The sequence below is a fragment of the Tilletiopsis washingtonensis genome, assembly GCF_003144115.1.
Source record: "Tilletiopsis washingtonensis strain MCA 4186 unplaced genomic scaffold FA09scaffold_29, whole genome shotgun sequence".
Classification (NCBI taxonomy): Eukaryota; Fungi; Basidiomycota; class Exobasidiomycetes; order Entylomatales; genus Tilletiopsis; species Tilletiopsis washingtonensis.
Window position 1 is genome coordinate 16,766 of NW_020312026.1, and position 18,722 is coordinate 35,487.

Here is an 18,722-nt window from a genome sequence, read left to right on the forward strand (position 1 = left end):
TCTGCTGCCAGCCGCAGAGATGTCCTTGCCCCACCGCCGGCGAGCGCGAGCCGTACGCGACCTACGGCCTGAGATTCTCCTTCCGTCTACTTCTTCTTGCCCTTCATCTGCGCCCGTCGACCCTGACCTGCGATCGCGGAGTGAGTGTCAGCTGGCACCTCGCTCGGCGGAAGCAGCGGAAACCCGCCACTACGAGCCAGTTCCGGAACAGCATCGCGCTCCTCAAGTGCGAGGCTGGGTGACCGACGCCGGACACGCCTCAGAGCCTCAAGCGCCGTGCTGCCTGAGCCCGTGCCTTGCCATGCACCTTGCCCCCCTCCACCAGACGGGCCCAGACACTCACCCTTCTTCGGCGGCCCCTTGCCGAGGCCCTTTCGCCGCTCGACGTCCTCCAGCCGCTGCGCCTCGCGCGGGTCGAGGAGCTTCTCTCCTGGTGCCAGCAGGCCAGGCACGACGCTGCTCAGGCTGGAGAGGTTGAGGTTGGCGGGGTAGTAGCGCAGCATGCTCGGGCCGACGAGGCGCGGGCGCAGGACCTTGGCGCCCGTGCGCTCGCCGCCGGGCACGGCCGACGGCGGCGAGACCTCGAAGATGCGGGCGCGTGCCAGCGCGAGGGCGCGCAGGGCGGCGCTGCGAGGAGCCGACATGGCGTGCAATGGAAGGACGAGTGGTGAAGAAGCAAGCAGCGCGGCCGCGGCGGCCAGAGCTGGAGACGCCGCGGCGCGGCGCGCGACACGGCGCCCGCACTTGTATTCCGCCGCCGGCTTTTGTAGTGCAAAGGACCCATTTTGTAGTGCGTCTGCCGCGCCCCTTGTAGTGCAGGCAGGGCTCTCCTCGCGCCGCGCCGCACACGACCGCACACTCGCTACCCGGCCTTCCTTCTCACCAACACCTACCCGCAACGCAGCTCGCCTCCCTCCCACTCCAGGACTCGCATCTGCTCGCTCAGGCGCGCCCGCACACGCTCGCACGCAGCGCGCCCCATCTTGCCGCGCGGCTCCGGCCCCTGACGTCTGCAGCGCGCCCCTCCTGCACCGCTGCTCGCTGCGGTCATGTCGCAGGCCGCACCAGGCCACGGCCAGCTGGGCACGGGGCGCATCACGTTCCTCGGGCCCGCAGCTCTGGCTCGTCCGCGCATCCAGATCACACACATCGACCGCAGCAGCGTGCGCTTCACGCTGGACGGCGTCGATCTCTCGTGAGTGGAGCAGGTGCGCGCGCAGGCGCATGCACCGGTCACGCCCGCTGAGCGTGCGCGACAGCTTTGCGAATTCGCTGCGGCGTATCATCATCGCCGACATCCCGACGTGCGCCATCGACATGGTTGAGATCCAGGAGAACACTAGCGCGCTGCCCGACGAGATGCTGGCGCACCGGCTGGGCATGATCCCGCTGGTCAGCGACCACGCGCGCGATGCGCTCGTCGACCACCGTGTGAGTGCCTGCCCTGCCACGGGCAACCTCACGGGCTAGCGTTCTGTCCTGGGCCACAGCCTGCTCACACACGTTTGTGCGCAGGAATGCACGTGCGAGGAGAGCTGCGCGCGCTGCTCGATCGAGCTCACTATCGCGGCCAAGGCCACTGCGAACCACCGGGGCACGCTGGAGGTCACGTCCAAGGACATGGTCCGGTCGGCCCGGGCGAGCGGCGGCGGTGCGGACATGTACGAGGAGGTGGTGGACGTACCGCCGCGGAGCGCCAACTTTGGACAGCCCGTCGGCCAAGGTGAGTGTGTCTTGCAGTCGGCGCATCGGGGCATGCGCGTCTCAGCTCCGAGCTCGCCTGCTCGGGAAGGACCGGCCAGACCATCGGATGGGAAGGTGGACCGCCTGAGCTGACACCTGGCAGACAATCCTGCCTCCGACGGCGTGATGATCGTCAAGCTGCGAGCCGGCCAGGAGTTCAAGGCGAGATGCATCGCCCGCAAGGTGAGAAGCGGCTGCCTAGCCCAGCCAGACTGCGCCGACTCAGACACATTCGCCACGCAGGGCTTCGCCAAAGAGCACGCCAAGTGGTCGCCCGTCAGCGCCGTCGGCTTCGAGTACGACCCGCACAACATCCTGCGGCACACATCGCTGTGGCACGAGCGCGACGCCGCCGCCGAGTGGCCGGCCTCTGAGAACGCCAACCAAGAGGAGCCTGCTGACCCTGAGGAGCCGTTTGACTACGAGGCACGGCCTGGGCGCTTCTACTTCGACGTCGAGACCGTCGGCAGCGTCAGCCCGGGCGAGGTCGTAGAGAGCGTGAGTGCTTCTGCCGCGCAGCGCCGGCCACCGCACGCGCTGACCGTGCGCGGGCAGGGCCTCAACCTCCTGGAGCTCAAGACTGCGCAAATAGTGCAGGAGCTCGGCGTGTTGCACGACGGACCTGGCGACGAGCAGCTCGTCAACGGGCACGACGGGCAGGGGGCGTATGGCGAGGCGTATGGGGCACCGAATGGCGCGAACGGCGCGCAGTACGCCTACTGAATACCATGCATGCTGCATCCTTGACCCGTGCCTCGTGCCTGTGTGTCTGTCCACTCTCTGGCTTTCATCCGCGCCGTGTGCGGACTATCGTTTGATGTCGAAGGAACGTGCAGTTACTACGGTGGACCGAGGCTAGTCTCACGCGCGAGCGAGTCTGACCGGCGCTGTGGCGCTCACGCTCGGCATTCGCACAGCGCGAGAGGCGGACGAGACGCTCAAGGGACTGCAGTGCAGTGCAGAAGGACTGTTTGGAACTTAGCATCCGCATCTGCCCTGCGGCGTCTGCCATGGCGCATCACAGCGGCTTGCAAAGGTGCACGAAGCTTTCCTCGGCGTCCGGCACATCCACTGTGCGTCAGATCAACAAGCAGTGTTGCGCTTGCCGGCGCTTAGAGGCGAAAAAGACGCGCGGACCGCCACAGGGCGTCGAAATGCTGCAGCGTGTGCATCACGCAGCGCGCACGGAATATCTGCCAGGCTGCACGGCAATTGTCGGGCGCACACGTTCGCCGCGCATATGCTGGGCGCAGAGCCCTGAGCGGGACACAGCTACGTCCGCGGCATGCGTGCGTGCAGGAGGATAGGGAAGGGGTCAACATCCGCCCTGCGACCGGGTCCAGCGCCCGAGCATCACAACAACTGTTACGAGCGGGCGCAAGAGTCGAGCGTCATTCATCGCAGTAGGTGCCTGCGGACCGCTCGCCCAGCTCCTGCAGGAACTGACTCAGGGCCCAGCGGTCAGTGAACGCAGCGTCGCTCTGTCAGCGGAGCAGCGGTCAGCACCGAGAGGCGTGTGTCCGCACGCGAGACGCACCTCGTACCACAGGTTGAAGCAGATGCACAGACCGGCGCCCGGGCCCTCGGCCCCTCCATCGTCCTCTTGCTGCGCCACTGCGTGGTACCAGCTTGCAGAGGGTGTGCGTGAGCGATGACGCATGCAGGAGTGCGGTGAGAGAGAGGCTGCTCACCCTGCCGGCAGGTAGAAGGTCTGCCCGGCGCGCACGCGTACACGCAGTGGCGGAAGCGCGTGCGCGAAGCGAGCCTGCGCGGCGTTCCTGGGCGATGAGGGCGGCGAGAACGCATCGACCATGACCCAGGGCTGCGCAGGGGGTGAGCAGCGAGGACGCTGCGATGCCAGCACGTCGGTCACGCACAGTCTGAGGCATGCCCTGAGCCTCCTTGAGCTTGAAGCCGCGGCCAGCGTCTGTGTGGGAGGGACGCCACTGATGCACCGCGAGCGGCTCGCCTGGGCCAGGGTGCGTCAGTGCTGGGAGCGGCCCGTCAAGGCGGCGCTGCCACGCACCCTCGCAGAGGAAGAAGCGCTCGGTGGGCGGATACAGGATGAACGTCTTCTCGCCGCGGACGACGTGGAAGAGGTTCTCGTAGTGGTCGCGGTGCATGCTCGTGCGCGAGCGCTGCGTGCCGATCCACACGTTGACCGCCTCGGCTTCCTTGCCCAGTGCCTCGTGGGCCCAGGCGAAGGGCAGCGAGCCTGTGCTGCCGAGCAGGTCGACGTAGAGCGGCTCGAGCGACGACTCGGCCGTGAGGTTGCTGTTCTGGCTCTGCAGGTACGCGACGGGAGCACTGGCGCTGGTGGGGTGCAGCGCCCGCAGCAGAGCGGCGAAGTCCCTGCAGAACCGGTGAGCATTGTACTCGGCGACAGGGCCAGAGCTGCTCGCAGCTCACATCTGCTCTTCGTGCGGCAGAGCAAAGACATGCCGGCCATCCTCAAGCCTGACCACGTCGTCTGCCCGCCCGTCCGGCGTCAGGGCCACTGCAAACGTGGCGGTGCCGAGGCGCGATGCGAGGTGCGAGGTCGAGTGCCATGCTCGCAGCCGGTCGTCGAGCGCGCCATTGATGAGGACGGGCACGCTGCGCCCAATTAGACGCTGATTGAGGCCGCGTGAGCCACGAGCGCTGCGCACGGGCAGCAATAGCACCTCACGGCAAACTCCAGGGCAGTCGGCGGGCCGGGCAGCACGGGCGGCCACGCCGCGGCGGCCGTGTTGTCGTCGCCCGACGGCGCCGGCACGAAGAAGTCGCGCGCCTCCTGCGCCAGGCGCACGTTTGCCTGCTTCAGGCCCACCTCGTCGAGCATGGCCCGCCAGATTTGCTGGCTGCTCGAGGCTCCGGAGGCGCCTGCGTCTTGTGCGCTCGTTGCGGTGTGGTTGTGAGGTCAGAAGGTCGCGCGGCCTGCTCCACACGAGCGTCATGCATGAGCCGCAGCGCGCGCCCAAGTGCCGCGCTCGTGCCGCGGCAGGTCTGAGCCAGGCGCGCACCGCGCTCCTTTCCCTCACACCTCCATCCTCCTCGGCGCCTCCAGATCTCCTTCGTCGACGGCAGCGCTCCTCATGGCCAAGTGATGCAGGACCTCGGCGCCAAGCGCGCCACGCAGCCCGGCCGCGGCGACTTCCCGTCGCAGCTCGGCTACGCCCGGGAGCAGCGCTGCTGCTTCGCCGCACACGCGCAGGCAGCCGCGTGCGGCAGGACGCTGCCCTCGGCCCACCTGCTGGACCTGCACGTCGAGGAGTGCCACTCGGCGCTCTGGGCTGAGCGCAGAGCGCGTGGCGCGCCGGTTGTGAGTGCGCTGCGCTGAGTCGTTTGGCGACCGGGAAGCTGCAGCCTGACCGCGCCGAGCTGGCAGTATGCCTGCTTCGAACCCTTCTGCCTCGAGCGCTTCGGCACTCCGGCTCTGCGCGCCCATCATCTCGTTGCTGCGCACCTCTACCCCGCGGCATTCTTCTTCCAAGTTGTCGAAGAAGGGATCGAAGGCGCACAGGCGCGCTGGGGGCCAGCCGCCGGCCTCGTTGCTCCGACTGTGGATCTGCAGCTCCCTGCTCTGCTGCGCCACCAGCCCGCTGCAAGCGCTGCGCGCAAGCGCAAGCAGTCAGAGTGTTCAGACGTGGACATGGCGCCGCTGGCTGGTCTCGACCGAGCGGATCAGGCAGCTGCACCGTCGCTGCCGCTTTTCCCTCGCCCGGCCGACGCTCAGCCTGTCGCGCTCCACGCTTTGGCATTCGTGCCGCGCAGTGTCAGGCAAGGCCCAGCGCGCCTGGATGAGCCCCGTGCTGGCACGGACGCTCAAGCGGGAACGAGCTGAGACGGCGCATCTGCGCAGCACGGCGATGTACGGAACGACGCATGCATGACATTCGCAGCCCCTCACACCACCACTGTCTCCTCGTCGCTCTTGCCCTTGCCGCCCGCCGTGGCCTTCTCCTCGTCGCTGCCGGCGCTGCTGCCACCGGCGGGCGTGGCCGCGGCAAGGCTGGCGGTCGACGCCGAGCCCGCCAGCTGCCAGCTCGGGATGCTCGGCTTGCCGTCGGGACGCGGCGAGGCCGCACCGCCGGGCGACGAGGGCCCGTTGCCGGAGCTGGCTGCGGCGCCATACCGCGGGGCGCTGGGTGCCCGCGAGACGAGGAGCGACTTGAGCGACTTGAGCTCCGTCTGCAGTTCTAAGAGCGACGTCTGCTGTGACGAGGTCTGCTTCTCCATCATCTGTGCGCAGGGAGCGAGTCAGTGCACAGCAAGGATGTGCGGTCACAGGCCCACGCGTGGCACAAAGGAAAGCCCCGCTGCTCGCGATACCATATCGATCGAGCGATCCCCCGTCGCGTGCTCAGCGGGAGACTTACCTTCGGAAGCGCCCGCTTCATCTCCTCCACCTCGTCGCTGATGCGCTTCATCTGTGCCTCGCGCCCCTTCTCGCCGTCGCGCACCTCCCGCACCGCGCCCTCGACGTCTGTGATCATGGCCTCGACCTGCGTGCGCTGCTGCTCGACGCCCGCGCGCACAGCATCGGTTGTCCGCTCCAGCGCGGTGAGCTGCGCCGCGACTGTGTCGTACTTGTCCGTCAGGGCGTCAAGATCGGCAGTAAGGACATCGGCGTTTGGCGGCGCGAGGTGCGGGAAGAGGTACCGCTAGAGAGATGGGAGCATACCAGTCAGCCGTCGGCCGCTCTGGCGCGGCATGCCGCACAGGCCAGGCCACTGTCACTCACGCGCGCAAGGCCCACGATGCCGTAGCCCACCGAACCGGCCACGACGGCCATGATGAACCAGTCGCGCCAATCGCGCGCCAGACGTGGGTCCGGCGCATACGGGTTGGCGTAGGCGTGCTGCGCGTGCGCCGGCATCTGCAGCGCCTGCGAGCCGGACGTGCCAGCGGCAGGGGCGGCGTAGCGCATCGCCTCGGCCACCTCGGCGTCAGAGAGGCCCTTGGAGCGCAGAAAGCCGAGGCGCTGCTCTAGCGACGCGTTGGCCACGGCGGGGTCCTGCAGGAAGGAGATGGCGGAGCTGACGAGCTCGGCGCGCGGCGCCGACATGGCGGCGGAAGTGTTGAGGGCAGCGAGGGAAGGGTGAGAGGAGAAGGAGCCCGGACCGTCGAGGGGCAAGGCGGTGTCGAGGTGAGAGGCGCAGCACGGCGTGCGGAGGTGTCGGCGTGTGGTGCGGGGGACCGCGACCGGCAGCCGGCGACGCCAGCCGGGCCGCGCCGCGCGCGCGTGATTACAGGCGCACATTGAGGCTGGCCGCGGCACATTTGTATTCGGCTGCCGCGCCTCGTTGTATTCGCGCCAGGCTGCCTGCGGCTGGCCTGTGCGTCTCGCGCCGCGCTGCTTCTGCTCCTCCATCACCCCCCGACCTCACTGCCAGCGGCCCGGCGTCGTCAGCCCGCACGCCCGCCATGCTCGCCCAGCTGTCCGCCCAGCGCACGCGCTCCTACCTGCTGCAGGCGCTCAACTTTCTCTCCGTCGTTGCCACGGCGCTGGCGCTCTGGAAGGGCCTCGCCGTCGTCGCCGACACCGAGTCGCCCATCGTCGTCGTGCTCAGCGGCAGCATGGAGCCGGCCTTCTACCGCGGCGACCTGCTCTTCCTCAGCATGCCCTCCGGCCCGCTGCGCGTCGGCGACATCACCGTGTACAAGGTGCCCGGGCAGGACATCCCCATCGTGCACCGCGTGCTCGAGACGCATAAGTGAGTGGTCGGCGTCGCCGTCGTGCGAGGAGGGCCGGTGCGGCAGCTCGTGGGCAGTAGAACGCCAGACAGCCGCGGCTCTTCATCTGCGTGCGCTCGTCGCGTGCCTGCGTCAGCCTCGCCTTGCATGCTGCCCTGCTGCAGCCTCTAGCCATGCGCTGGTGGAGACGCTCGTGACCCAGCCTTGCGCCGCTGACCTCCGCACAGCTCACGGACAGACCAGCTGCTCTTGACGAAGGGCGACAACAATGCGGCAGACGACCTGGTGCTGTACAATGGCGCGTCGTGGATGCGGCGGAGCAACATCGTGGGCAAGGTGCAAGGGTGCGTGCCTCTGCCGGCTGCACCGCGGCCGTGCTGCTTGCGCCCGCTGATGCTCACTGTGCCGCCGGGCCGACAGGTACATGCCTTACGTCGGGTGAGTCGCGTCTGCGTGGTCTGCAGCCCATCTGCTTACCCGAGGTCCCTTCTCAGCTACGTGACGATCGCTCTCAACGACTACCCCAAGCTCAAGTATCTGCTCTTGGGCGGCCTGGGACTGTCGCTGCTGCTACAGAAGGAATGAAGCAGCTTGCCTCCAGCACCACGCCAAGCTCCGATCCTCTCTCTGATGCAGCCGGACAGGCGCGTCGGCCTAGCCACCGCATGGCCAGGCGATGCTTGTCTCCGCGTATGTTCATACATCCGCACTCGGCGAGCGCTGCTGTTCCAGCGCCCAGGACCGTCTACGCTGGTCAGCTCAGCGTCCTGTCTGCGCCAGCCAGCAAAGGGGCGCATGCGGAAGTGCCAGCGCCAGCCACGCCAGTAGACAGTAGCTAGGTCGAGACGGTGCGTTGATGGATGAGGTGTGTCGAGCGTGTAGAGTGGAACATGTGCAGAGTGAGTGGTGGGGAGGCAGGGTCGGGCCTGGATCTAGATGTCAGTCATGGCTGGGCCGCCCCAGAGCGCGTCCTGGTGGAGAGGGGGATGAGCGAGAGCGACAGCAGGCGCCGGGGGGCATCTGTGACTCACGCGCGTCTTGATGCTGATCAGCTCCGAGAGAGCAGCACGCGCCTCCTCTGTTCGGCTGGTCAGCACGCCTGTCTGCCTCCTCCGACGCCCGCGCACGCGACGCACCTTCGCCCTTGACGAAGAAGCCCGCCTCGGAGCCGCGGAGTGTGGCGCAGGTCGTGCATGTCTGTTCCCGCGCAAGTCAGCACCGCGTATGCGCGTCGGCTGAAGCCACAAAGCAGCACGCACGATGGGAGCAAAGAGCATGTCGAGCGTCGAGACGTACGCCATGAGGCCATCGTCCTGACCGAGCGCCAGGACGAAGTCGTAGCTGCCGCCCGTGGCGAGCCCAGCGGGCCCGCGCGGAGAGTACGAGCCAGAGGCAGAAGCCTGAGCGTCATCTGCATCAACGAAGCGTCCTCTCGCGGATCCGTGCGCTGGCGCCACCGCTGTGCGGCTGCTCACATCCTGCGTGGGGCCCAGGGGCGACCAGTGGTTCGACGGCTGCTTGTACGGACTGCTGTCGCGGACAGCAGCGGCGCGTGCCGCGGCTGCAATCCTGCCGGAGCTCGAGGAGTGCAGTCCGTGCGAGAGGCCGCGCGGTGTCTCCGTGCCGGGTGTCGCGGCAGGAGCAGTGGCGCCGATGCCACCCATCTGCGAGAGCGAGACAAGGTGCTGCACCGCCGAGGCGCGCGATACACCCTTGGGCATGATGAGGAACGACGTAGCGCCGGGACGGATGCGCAGTGAGAATCTGATTGCGCCGCCAAAGCAAGTCAGTCAGCTGCAGCTGGAAGCCTGGCAGCACCTTCTCACCTTTCGCCGAGCGAGTCGTAGATGATGTTCTGCACCTCTGCGGCCTGGCGCCGCGCCCACAGAGCTTGCTGCGACTTGGGGTCGCCCTGAGAGCGCGACCAGAAGCGCCACAGCATCGACGAGCCTCTGTCTTCGAGGAAGCTGCCTTCGGTGCGGTCGGTGAAGTACTGCAGGATCTCGCGCACGGGGCCGCGCCAGTTCATGTTGAAGCCGGCCACAAGACTGAGCCACTGGCGCTGCTGGCCGTGTCGTCCGCCCGCGTACGAGACGGCACAGCCGTTCTCAGAGACAAAGCCCAGCGAGGGCACGAGCGCGCCGAGGCGCTCGAGGTCGCCGGCGCCTCGGCCCGAGAGGATGTAGACGTGGTTGCGCGGGTCGTTTGCCAAGTCGGACAGCAGCGTGACGAGGCCTTCGTTGATGCTGAGCTCTCGTTCGGGCGCCGGGAGGAGCGTGTCTTCTAGGTCCAGGAGGATGAGTCTCTTCTTGGCCGCGCGCCACTCGGAGACGAGCGAGGCGACCTCCAAGCGTGGGATGAAGGAGTTGTCGCGGCGCTGCTGCTCCAAATGCGCGCGCTCGAGGCGGCTCACAAGACTCGTGAGCCAGTGCTGGCTCGTTTGCGTCACGACGGCCCGGTGCAAGTCCTCCCAGCGCGCCGATGCTTCTTCCTCGGGCATTGTGACGGCCTTGAAGATGGCGTGCGCGACCTGCTTCGTGTTCCATGGATTGATGCCGATGCAGGCCCGCAGCGCGGAGTACGTGCCCGTGAATTCGGACAGGATGAGCGGCGAGTGCTTCTCCTCCTGGCACACGACGTATTCGTGGCTCGTCAGATTCATGCCTTCGCGCAAGCTGCATGCGAGGAAGCAGTCTGCGACGGTCAGCAGCGCGAGGTACTGCGAGAACGTGATGCTGCAGAGCCTGGCGTGAGCGGCCGCGCTTCTCACGCGGATCTCAGCTGCACCTACTCCTGCACGTGGAGGAAAACCACCGGCTGGTACGTGAGCGAGGAGTGCTTGTTGTTGATGCGCGAGACCACGTCCGTCGCGGCGCCGATCTCCTCATTATCTTCGGTCGTCGCGAGGGCGATCTGAATGAGCACCACCTTGCCGACCCACTCTGGATGTTCGTCGAGGAAGACCTCGAAGGCGAGAAGCTTCTGTCGCACGCCCTTGCTGCAGGTGATGGCGTCAGCTGAGCAGGACAATGGGACACGCAGCACTCACATCCAGTCGAGCTTGTCGCGTGCGACAATCACACGCTTGCCCTCGTATCGCTCGCGTAGCTTCTCGACCCACTCGCGCACCTCAGGCGCCGCGCGCTTGCGGTTCAGCGCTCGCACATCGATGCCGATGGGGAATGCGCTGACGGTCACAAACGCGCCACGGCCGTCCATCTGAATGCCCTTGGGGGTCGCCTCGAGCTGCAGGATGCGGCTGACAGTCTGGCGGAAGTGGCGGCAGAAGTTGTGCGTCTGGAAGCCTATAAGGTCCGCGCCAAGCATGCCGCGCAGAATCTCCTCGCGCACGGAAAGGCAGCGGAAGATCTCGGACGACGGAAAGGCGATGTGGATGAACAGCCCGATGGTGGCGTACGGCAGGCGCTCGCGGACCATCTGAGGCACGAGCAGCAGATGGCTAGAAGAGCGAGATCAGCGGCGCCGCTGCAGGGCCGGCATGCAGCGGCCACTTACTAGTCGTTGATCCAGATGATGTCGCCCTCGCGATACTCGGCCATGATGGCGTCTGCAAAACGCCTGTTGACCTCGCGGTAGCAGACGAACGCCTCGTGCTCCTGGTCGAGCCCGCGCTGCGTCGGCAGCGTGTAGTGGAACGTCGGCCAGAGAACCTGCTTGCAAAAGTGCGAGTAGTGGCCCTCGAACAGCTCGTCCTCGACCCAGACGGGGGCGCTCTGGCGCTCGTTGCGCAGCCGCTCGGCAATGTGGGCGCGCTCGGAGGGGCCCGCCCAGTCGTCGATCGAGATGCCTGGCGTGCCCACGTATACCTTGCCCGCACGCAGACGCTCACGCGACACCGAGTCGACGGCGTTGACCAGGCCGCCGTTGGCGCTAGGGTTCGATGTGAAGTCGAAGCCGGGCATCTGCGCCGGCGTTGAGGCAGAGCTCGCGGCACAGTCGTCGCCCACCTCGATGCTGGCAGTGGACGGCCGGCGATTCAAGGAGCGTGCCATGGACGAGCGTCGCGCCATGCCCCGAGCGGGTCCGCGAGACTTGTTGGTGATGCGGTTCCACGACGAAGAGGCAGCAGGCGGCGGCACGGCAGCGCCGCCGGACGACGGGCCGCGCGTGTGGCCGCCCTTGGCACCGGCTCGCTGGGCTATCCGTCCGATCCGCTGCGGCTCGCTTGAGTTCTGCAGGCCCTCGGCCTTGGCAGCGATGCGCGTAATCGGTCCGGGTCCGGGCACAGGCGACACGGTGTCGAGGTCTGCGCCGCGCCCGTGGTCGTTGATGGAGCCAGTCGCCAGGGCTGTCGTCACGCCGCTCGTGGACAGCTTGCTGGGCCCCAGCGGCGGGCGCTGCGGCTTGCTGCCATGCGGAGTGCTGGGGCGGGTGAGAGAGGTGATGCCCGGGGCGCCACTCGCCTGCCCTGCGGCGCTGACCTTCGGCACGCTCATTGTGGACATGCTGAGGCCCAGCGGAGGGCGGGTGAGGGGGCCCGTGCCCGCCGAGTGGGGCTTCACGGGCAGGCCGGGCGTGCGCACGGCGTGGCCGGGCGTCTGCGTGCCGTGCATTGGCGTGACTGCGCCGGAGCCGAAGGGGTGATGCCTCTCGCGGTCGCCAGGGGTAGCCACGACGTGCTGCGGGATACTCGACTGCTTGGCCTGGACAGAGAGACGAGCATGTCAGCGACGTGCGGTGCAACGCATCACAACGTTGCCGCTCACCGTCAGGTCGCCAATGATGCTGAGCGGAGTGAGTGTGCCAGCCTTGCCGCCGGCGTGGGCGCCCGGCGTCTTCGTCCCTGACTTGGCCGGCTCCGGCACGCTGCTCTGGGTAAACGCCGGCGGAGCAAAGGGCGACTGCGCTCCGAAGCTGCTGCGACGGCTCTTGGGCAGGGCGCCGATGGTGCTGCTGCTCGAGCCGGACCCTGTCCGGCTGGTGGCCGTGACTCCGATGCTCGGCACGGGATGCGCGACGTGCGGCGCCTGCGCAGGAGCTGCGTCGAATGCGCCGCGGCCGTGGTCCGACGCCACAGCCACGGGAATGTCAGAGGCTGTACCGGCGGCTGGACGCGACTGGGGCGAGGAGGAGTTGGCGCCGATGCCCAACACGCTGATGCTTGGCCGCGAGCCGCCGGACGGGCTGGAGCGGCGCGAGCGTGGCACGCCGAGGATGGCGTGGCCGGGGCCGGGCGACGGCACGCGAGCCGCTCCCAATCCTCCTCCTGCCGGACTCGCGCCCATCGGCGACGCACTCTCCGACGCCGAGCCGCCCGCTGCAGCCTCGGAGATGAGCGACGACATGTTGATGGACTTGCGCACGGCGCCGGCGCCGTCGTTGAAGGAGCTGCGCGCCGAACGCGAGCGGTGGTGCGAGGCGCCGCTGGCCGGCAGCTCTGGCCCGGCATCGGCATCGTCATCGTCGTCGTCGTCGACGATGGCGCTGCTGCCATAGCGCGGCTGCGGCTGCACCGGGGCTGGCGCCGCGTGCGGCGGCGTTGCCTCGGACGAGCCGGCGAGATCGGGCCGCGGCCGCGGCGCAGCAGCGGCGCTGGCGAGGCGGTCGGGCAGCTCGTGCAGCGGCAGGTGGTGCGCCGCGCTGGCGGGGCTGTGCGATGCCGGGCTGTCTCCGTCGACAGGCGCCGGGCTCTCGATGAGCACGTCCGAGTCCTCGTCCCACGCATGGAACGCCAGCGTGTCGGGCAGGAAGAGGTGCGCCAGCAGCAGGCGGTGGCCCTTGGCGGCCATGGTGCCAGGCGCAGGCGTGGTGAGAGGAGGCAGCAGCGAAGAGCACACGCGGGCGGCTGTGCTGTCAGACGATCACGGCGGCCCACGCTGCGGCGCCGGCGGAGGAGTGACGGGCGCGCAGCTGGCGAGGCGGAGGCGGGCCCGGCGCTGCTCGGTGCCGTCGCCGGCGCACTTGCCGCACAGCGTCTGGCAGCTTCGGTGACGCAGCAGCAGAGCAGCGCAGGTGAGGAGGAGTGCCGCGGGCCAGGCGAGATGCGGCGCGTGGAGAGGGGATGAAGCTGGAGGAAGCAGGCGCCTCATCATCGACCTTCGCTGCGTCTCTGGACAGCGAGCAAGGCGGCGCAGCACAGCATGCAGCGTCGCCGTCGCGCGCGCACGCCGTCGTCGGCAATCCAGCCGCCTCGGCGCGGGGGCAGTGCCCAAGCCAGAAGCACGCCTCCACACCCGCTGCCCTTGCGGCGCCCGTGCACACCTGCAGCGGCGCGCCCCCATCGACGACTCGGGCCTCTTCTTCCTGCCTGCCCTCACCTCTTCGAGACGATCTTTTGCCATCACAATCACCGCAGAGCCGTCTTACCACAGCTCTTTAGTCTTCTGGGCTACGGTCAGGCGACAGCGCAGCAGCGTTGTGAACGGAAGTGAAACATGCTTGACTTTGCGACAAACCGGCAAGCAATGGCAAGCCAAAAGGGCGTCAAGCACTGCATCCCTCAGGCGCCGCAGTGAACAGGATCGCCGATCGGATCCGATGAATGGGTCGAACTGCTCTTCCGCCAAAGATAGACTCGGTGCGGCCCGCAGGAGAGAGGGAAAGAGAGGAAGGAGAGGCAGTCGCTCATGCCGGACGACCCAGGCCCAGAGGATCACGCAGGCGAGCGTGGGAGCAGCTGGTTCGCGCGGCCAACCCTTGCGCGTTTCGCGTTTCGCGCTCGCGACAGGCGAGCCCGCCGCTGAGGTGAGTCGGGCCATCAAGAGCATTCGGGACCTCGAGCTGCGAGACGCAGCGACCGATGGCCTTCATGCTGCGTTTCCAAGACTTGAAGTTACAGTCGACTCTGCTGTGCCCGCGGCTGCGGCGGTGCGGGCCGCATCGCTGATCCCTGATGCTGGCGCGTGGCGGCATGCGGCGCCGCGTGCCGCGCGCAACGGCGCCGCTGCCGCTGGCGCGTCGCGCGCCGGCGCGTGTCTCAAAATCTCGCTGCCGCTGCGGCGGGCGCCTCTCCTGACGCCTGGCTGCCGCAGCGGCCCTGGAGGATTGGGCCTGGCACGCACGCCCAGCGGTCTCGCCGATCTCCCAGGCCCCACGTCGCGCTCGCAGCGGTGCGTGTCTGGCGGTGTGGCGCACGGAGGCCTGCCGTGCCGAGCTGCCGGGAGCGCGCGGCGTGCTCGCTGCGCCTCTGCCGTGTTGCCGTCGCCGTGGGCTCTCCCCGCCCTCGTCGCTGCCTTCGCCGCTCCCGCACTCCACATCCAACGGGCGTCGAAGCTGCACTCGGCGCCGCGCTCGAGCAGCATGCTCGCGGCTGCGGCACGCCGTCCGCCGTGGCCGAGTTGCCCCCTTGCGTGCTGGGTGCGTCCTTGACGCTCGCAACCGCCCGCTCCGGCACTGGTGTGTGGTGCGTCAGGCATGGCCGCGGATGGACAAAGATCTCTACAAAAGGCAGGTCCTCGTCGCTCCCAGAGTCTGCCCTCCATCAGCTCTCTCTCCGTCGCCTGCCTCTCCCGCCTCCTGCTCCGGCTCTCCTCTCCTACGCCCGTCGGCACCCACACGCTCTTCAGCAACTCCCTTACCATGCACGCCTCGCCTCTTCTTCTCGCCCTCGCGGCGCTCAGCTCGCTCTCCGCCGTGCTCGCCACGCCGACGTCCTTCGAGGGTGTCGCCCACATCCCGCGCCGCAACGAGGCACCGGTCTACAAGACCTGCCAGAAGCGCAACACCGTCGCGCTGACGTTTGACGACGGCCCGTGGAAGTACGAGAATGCGCTGCTCAACGAGCTCGACCAGGCCGGCGCCAAGGCATCGTTCTTTGTGTGAGTACATCGAGTCAGTGTGAGCGACTGTCTGCTGACCCACGCGCATGCCACCAGCAACGGCAACAACTACGGTGAGTCTTGATGCTACGAGCGGGTCACCAGATCTGTCTGACAACTCTTCCAGGCTGCATCTACGACCACGCCAAGTCGCTGCGCCGCGCCTTCAACGACGGCCACCTCGTCGGCTCGCACGGCTGGGAGCACCAGGACTTTACGCAGCTCAGCCGCAAGCAGATGCACTCGGAGCTCGCGCGCAACGAGCGTGCCTTCCAGAAGATCCTCGGCGTCAAGGTGCGTCGGCCAGAGCTGGGCCCGAGTCCATGCGCTGACAGCCTGTGCCACAGCCGCGCTACTTCCGCCCGCCGTACGGCAACCTGAACAACGACGTGCTCGAGGTGCTCAACGAGCGCGGCTACCGCGGCGTGTTCCTGTGGAACAAGGACACAAAGGACGCCGACGGCGCGGGTGCCGACGAGGGCAAGCGGGTGTACGACAACATCATGAACGCGGCGCCGCGCTCCGCCATGGTGCTCAACCACGAGACGATCCCGGGCACGGTGCACCGTGTCATGCCGTACGCGCTGCCTGGCCTCAACCACGCCGGCCTGCGCCTCGTCACCGCCGCCGAGTGCTCTGGGCACGGCTCGGACCCGAGCAACTGGTACGAGCGCGTTGGCGGCCGCGAGGAGCGCAACGTGAGCGAGCTGCAGTCCGCCCTCTGTCGCTGTGTACTGATGCTGGCTGCATGCAGGACTCGTGGAACTGCTGAGCCCACTCGCACCCACTCACCTCGATCGCGCCGCGGCACCTGCTGTTGCGTGCGCATCGCAGAGACCTCTCTCGACCTCCTCCTCCTCCGGCCTTTCTGCATTCACACGCCTCATCTTCGCATCGTCTCCTACCCGCTGTATCCCTATCGCATCGTCGCTCCGTCCCGACCTAATGTCATCTGCTCGCTTACCTGTGCCTGTGCGCTGTGCCGCCGCTGCAGCTTCGATCGCGATGCTGCACCGAGTGCGATGGAGAGGCACGAAGCTGGCGGGACGACGCAAGGCATGCGGCAATGACGGAGTAGCACAGCCACGCACACGTCGAGGAGCCGTGCCGGACGCCTCGGGTCAGCGTCTGTGAGCGCTGGGGCGCGGCTCTTCGGACAGCTGAGCGGACAGCCTGCTGCTGCTGCTGCTGCTGCTGCTGCTGGCATTTGCGGGGACAGCGCATCATACATCACATGCATCGATGCAGATGCAGCAGCAGGCCCGCAGGATCAGCAGCAGGAAGTAGAGTGCCCTCGCGACTCCGGCGTCCTCACACAGCAGCTGCATTGCGGCGCCAAGCGGCCCGTCATCATCGCCATCATCGGCTGCGGTGATGCTAGAGGAGGACCGCCTCGGCCCAAACGTTGGAATCTCTCTCGCAACTGGCCTCGCTGAGAGCGCACGTTGAGGTGAAGCTGGCCAGCAGCGGCCAGCAAATGAGAGAGGAGGTCGAGCAAGCACCACCCTGCACCTGATCGTCCGCCAAGATCTGGGCGCCGGGCATCGAGTCGCTGCCGCCTGTGCGGTCCCGGATAAAGCATCAGTCTTCTCCTGCCCGTCACCAGAGCTTGCAGCGGCAGCGGGCGCCCCCTGATCGCCCAGACCGCACGGGCTAGGCGGTAGCGCTGTATGTGCCTGACGGCTGGCTCCTGCCGAGTAAGATTCGATGACCGGCCCGACCCCACTTGTTCCTGACCGGGCCCGCGCCGGAGCTTTGGCGCCGGCCGGCCCGAGTGCAACAGCTAGGCAGAGCGGCAGCCGGAGGTCGCTGTCCTGCCTCTCCTCTGCACGCTGCAGCAGCCGCCAGCAGCTCCTCAGGAGGAGTTGCCCATTCGGGCGCGCATAGGAGTGCTCGGCGCCCAGAAGAAGGGCTGTGAGTGCAGCAGCTGCCCGCCACGAAGGCACTACGGTGGCCGGTCTGGAAGCGTCTCCTCTGGCGGCTGGTGTGGTGCCGGGGCATGCACACATCAGCCCATTGGGGTGCCTGCGCCTTTGGAGGCGATGCGCGGGCACGGGAGCAGCAGCCGCCGTCGCGGCGCACCCCCTGAGCAAGGCGGGCGCAGCACGCCCAAGGGGCACACCGCGCCGCCCCGCAGCTGGCCCGCCGCGCCGGGCCCCGCCCTCGGAGGCAGGGCTCGGACGTATAAGAGGTCCGCCGCTCCTCATCCCACGCCCCTCCCGCATCACCCCACTCCCTCTCCACTCCCAACTCCCCCTCCCTCCACCTCATCATGCGTGCCGCTGCCTTCTCCGCCCTCCTCGCCCTCGTGCCCTTCGCGCTGGCTCTGCCGCAGGACACCATCGTCGGCGGCATCCCGGCGCGCAACCGCGACCCCTCATTCCCCGCGTGCGACACGCCCGACTTTGCCGACGACGTCTACTCCGACTGGTTCAGCGGCGACGGTAACGCCTGGCAGGACAGCGACGACGTGAGTGGCGCGCCTGCCTGACTGTCCTCCTTGCTGACGCTCGTCGCCAGCCGAACTTCTACGTGGCGCCTGGCTACGGGGCCTGCAACTTTAACTACACGGACGTCACCGCCGGCGTGTGCCTCAAGCCCGGCTGGGTCAGCTCGGCGTACCACAACAGCTGCAATCGCCTCGTGGGTGTAGCTGAACACAGATGTTGAGCGCATGCTGACCCGCCGCGCTTCCAGGTCGAGGTTCGCCTGCCTGAGAGTAAGTATGGTGGGACAACGGTCGTGCTCGTCGAGCTGCGCGGCGCGCGGCGTCACACCGGCGCGAGACCTTGGAATGCGACACTGATTGCCCACGCCTCTTCTCCCCTTCCCCAGCTGGCATCTCGACCTTCGCTCGCGTCGTCGATGCCTGCGGAGCCCTTGAGACGACGACGTTCGGCTGCAACGATGTGGGGGCGCCCTTGCCGTGGCAGCGAGAAGCAAGGCTGACGCGTGTTACCAACAGATCTATGTCACGAAGAGGTAAGAAAAGGGGGCTGGAATGGAGAGAGCGCGGCTGGGAGGGTCAATTTTGAACGACGTGGCGTGTCCATCTCCCCCGCGTGCCAAAGCCTCCCTGCACCTCTTCCGCGCGCCACACCCTCCGAATGATTGCTGATGCGCTCCTTCCTCCTCCTCGGCTCCTCTTGGCCTCTTTTCTCCGCTTCGACAGCGTCTTTGAGACGCTGAGCGGCAACAACGCCAGCGCGCTCGCTGCCGGCCGTCTGCCCGGCCAGGCCGAATGGCGCTTCGTCGACCCTGCCGACGATGCCTCGATCACGATCAACATCGAGGCCACGCTCGGCTTCACCATCGGCCCTCTGAAGCGCGACCTCAACCAGCACCAGGTGCGCCGCCAGATGCAGCACGCCTAGGCAGCCGATGCCGCCGCGACGCTCGCAGCCAGCGCCCAACGCCGTTGCGATGCAGGCAGTGCCTCGATCCGCCTCTCCGCGCTTCGTCATGCCCCCATCCTAGGCTCGCGGATGCCACGCCGCCTGCCCTCTCCCTTTATGCTCCATTCAC

At 67.8% G+C, this 18,722-nt stretch overlaps 10 protein-coding genes across 10 annotated transcripts; 5 read left to right on the forward strand and 5 right to left on the reverse strand.

Moving 5' to 3' along the window:
* Positions 1–86: 86 nt before the first annotated feature.
* On the reverse strand, positions 87–644 carry FA09DRAFT_341884 (hypothetical protein; the record flags this gene model as incomplete). The annotated part of the gene is made up of 2 exons (XM_025744503.1): positions 87–127; positions 344–644. The coding sequence occupies 2 exons, from the start codon at positions 642–644 to the stop codon at positions 87–89; spliced, it is 342 nt and encodes a 113-aa protein (XP_025594800.1).
* A 251-nt stretch (positions 645–895) lies between these two features.
* On the forward strand, positions 896–2,466 carry FA09DRAFT_323758 (RBP11-like subunits of RNA polymerase; the record flags this gene model as incomplete). Its single annotated transcript, XM_025741099.1, has 6 exons — positions 896–1,195; positions 1,260–1,431; positions 1,516–1,723; positions 1,847–1,926; positions 1,987–2,241; positions 2,299–2,466. The coding sequence occupies exons 1-6, from the start codon at positions 1,050–1,052 to the stop codon at positions 2,464–2,466; spliced, it is 1,029 nt and encodes a 342-aa protein (XP_025594801.1). The 5' UTR covers positions 896–1,049.
* Positions 2,467–2,851: 385 nt separating this feature from the next.
* Positions 2,852–4,620, reverse strand: FA09DRAFT_363568 (Clavaminate synthase-like protein). The gene is made up of 7 exons (XM_025745604.1): positions 4,412–4,620; positions 4,153–4,355; positions 3,770–4,095; positions 3,621–3,712; positions 3,435–3,565; positions 3,281–3,371; positions 2,852–3,224 (listed from the first exon to the last, which is right to left on the reverse strand). Exons 1-7 carry the CDS (start codon positions 4,562–4,564, stop codon positions 3,135–3,137), a joined length of 1,086 nt encoding a protein of 361 aa, XP_025594802.1. The 5' UTR covers positions 4,565–4,620; the 3' UTR covers positions 2,852–3,134.
* Positions 4,621–4,747: 127 nt separating this feature from the next.
* FA09DRAFT_175525 (hypothetical protein) lies at positions 4,748–5,854 on the forward strand. The gene is made up of 2 exons (XM_025739315.1): positions 4,748–5,044; positions 5,111–5,854. The coding sequence occupies exons 1-2, from the start codon at positions 4,829–4,831 to the stop codon at positions 5,564–5,566; spliced, it is 672 nt and encodes a 223-aa protein (XP_025594803.1). The 5' UTR covers positions 4,748–4,828; the 3' UTR covers positions 5,567–5,854.
* FA09DRAFT_302827 (hypothetical protein) lies at positions 5,629–6,790 on the reverse strand (the record flags this gene model as incomplete). Its single annotated transcript, XM_025740417.1, has 3 exons — positions 5,629–5,964; positions 6,102–6,386; positions 6,467–6,790. The coding sequence occupies 3 exons, from the start codon at positions 6,788–6,790 to the stop codon at positions 5,629–5,631; spliced, it is 945 nt and encodes a 314-aa protein (XP_025594804.1).
* Positions 6,791–7,077: 287 nt separating this feature from the next.
* FA09DRAFT_313403 (signal peptidase I) lies at positions 7,078–8,488 on the forward strand. Its single transcript, XM_025740730.1, has 4 exons — positions 7,078–7,439; positions 7,647–7,769; positions 7,846–7,857; positions 7,914–8,488. Exons 1-4 carry the CDS (start codon positions 7,150–7,152, stop codon positions 8,002–8,004), a joined length of 516 nt encoding a protein of 171 aa, XP_025594805.1. The 5' UTR covers positions 7,078–7,149; the 3' UTR covers positions 8,005–8,488.
* Positions 8,142–9,219, reverse strand: FA09DRAFT_175300 (hypothetical protein). The gene is made up of 4 exons (XM_025739313.1): positions 8,679–9,219; positions 8,556–8,616; positions 8,451–8,497; positions 8,142–8,390 (listed from the first exon to the last, which is right to left on the reverse strand). The coding sequence occupies exons 1-4, from the start codon at positions 9,138–9,140 to the stop codon at positions 8,352–8,354; spliced, it is 609 nt and encodes a 202-aa protein (XP_025594806.1). The 5' UTR covers positions 9,141–9,219; the 3' UTR covers positions 8,142–8,351.
* FA09DRAFT_175412 (hypothetical protein) lies at positions 9,211–13,484 on the reverse strand. Its single transcript, XM_025739314.1, has 5 exons — positions 12,147–13,484; positions 10,936–12,083; positions 10,469–10,879; positions 10,211–10,417; positions 9,211–10,154 (listed from the first exon to the last, which is right to left on the reverse strand). The coding sequence occupies exons 1-5, from the start codon at positions 13,167–13,169 to the stop codon at positions 9,242–9,244; spliced, it is 3,702 nt and encodes a 1,233-aa protein (XP_025594807.1). The 5' UTR covers positions 13,170–13,484; the 3' UTR covers positions 9,211–9,241.
* An 866-nt stretch (positions 13,485–14,350) lies between these two features.
* On the forward strand, positions 14,351–16,156 carry FA09DRAFT_332830 (glycoside hydrolase/deacetylase). The gene is made up of 5 exons (XM_025743613.1): positions 14,351–15,197; positions 15,255–15,271; positions 15,325–15,491; positions 15,545–15,895; positions 15,952–16,156. The coding sequence occupies exons 1-5, from the start codon at positions 14,794–14,796 to the stop codon at positions 15,967–15,969; spliced, it is 957 nt and encodes a 318-aa protein (XP_025594808.1). The 5' UTR covers positions 14,351–14,793; the 3' UTR covers positions 15,970–16,156.
* A 1,291-nt stretch (positions 16,157–17,447) lies between these two features.
* Positions 17,448–18,717, forward strand: FA09DRAFT_332832 (hypothetical protein). The gene is made up of 6 exons (XM_025743614.1): positions 17,448–17,667; positions 17,718–17,840; positions 17,895–17,916; positions 18,033–18,106; positions 18,163–18,179; positions 18,370–18,717. The coding sequence occupies exons 1-6, from the start codon at positions 17,470–17,472 to the stop codon at positions 18,569–18,571; spliced, it is 636 nt and encodes a 211-aa protein (XP_025594809.1). The 5' UTR covers positions 17,448–17,469; the 3' UTR covers positions 18,572–18,717.
* Positions 18,718–18,722: the final 5 nt, after the last annotated feature.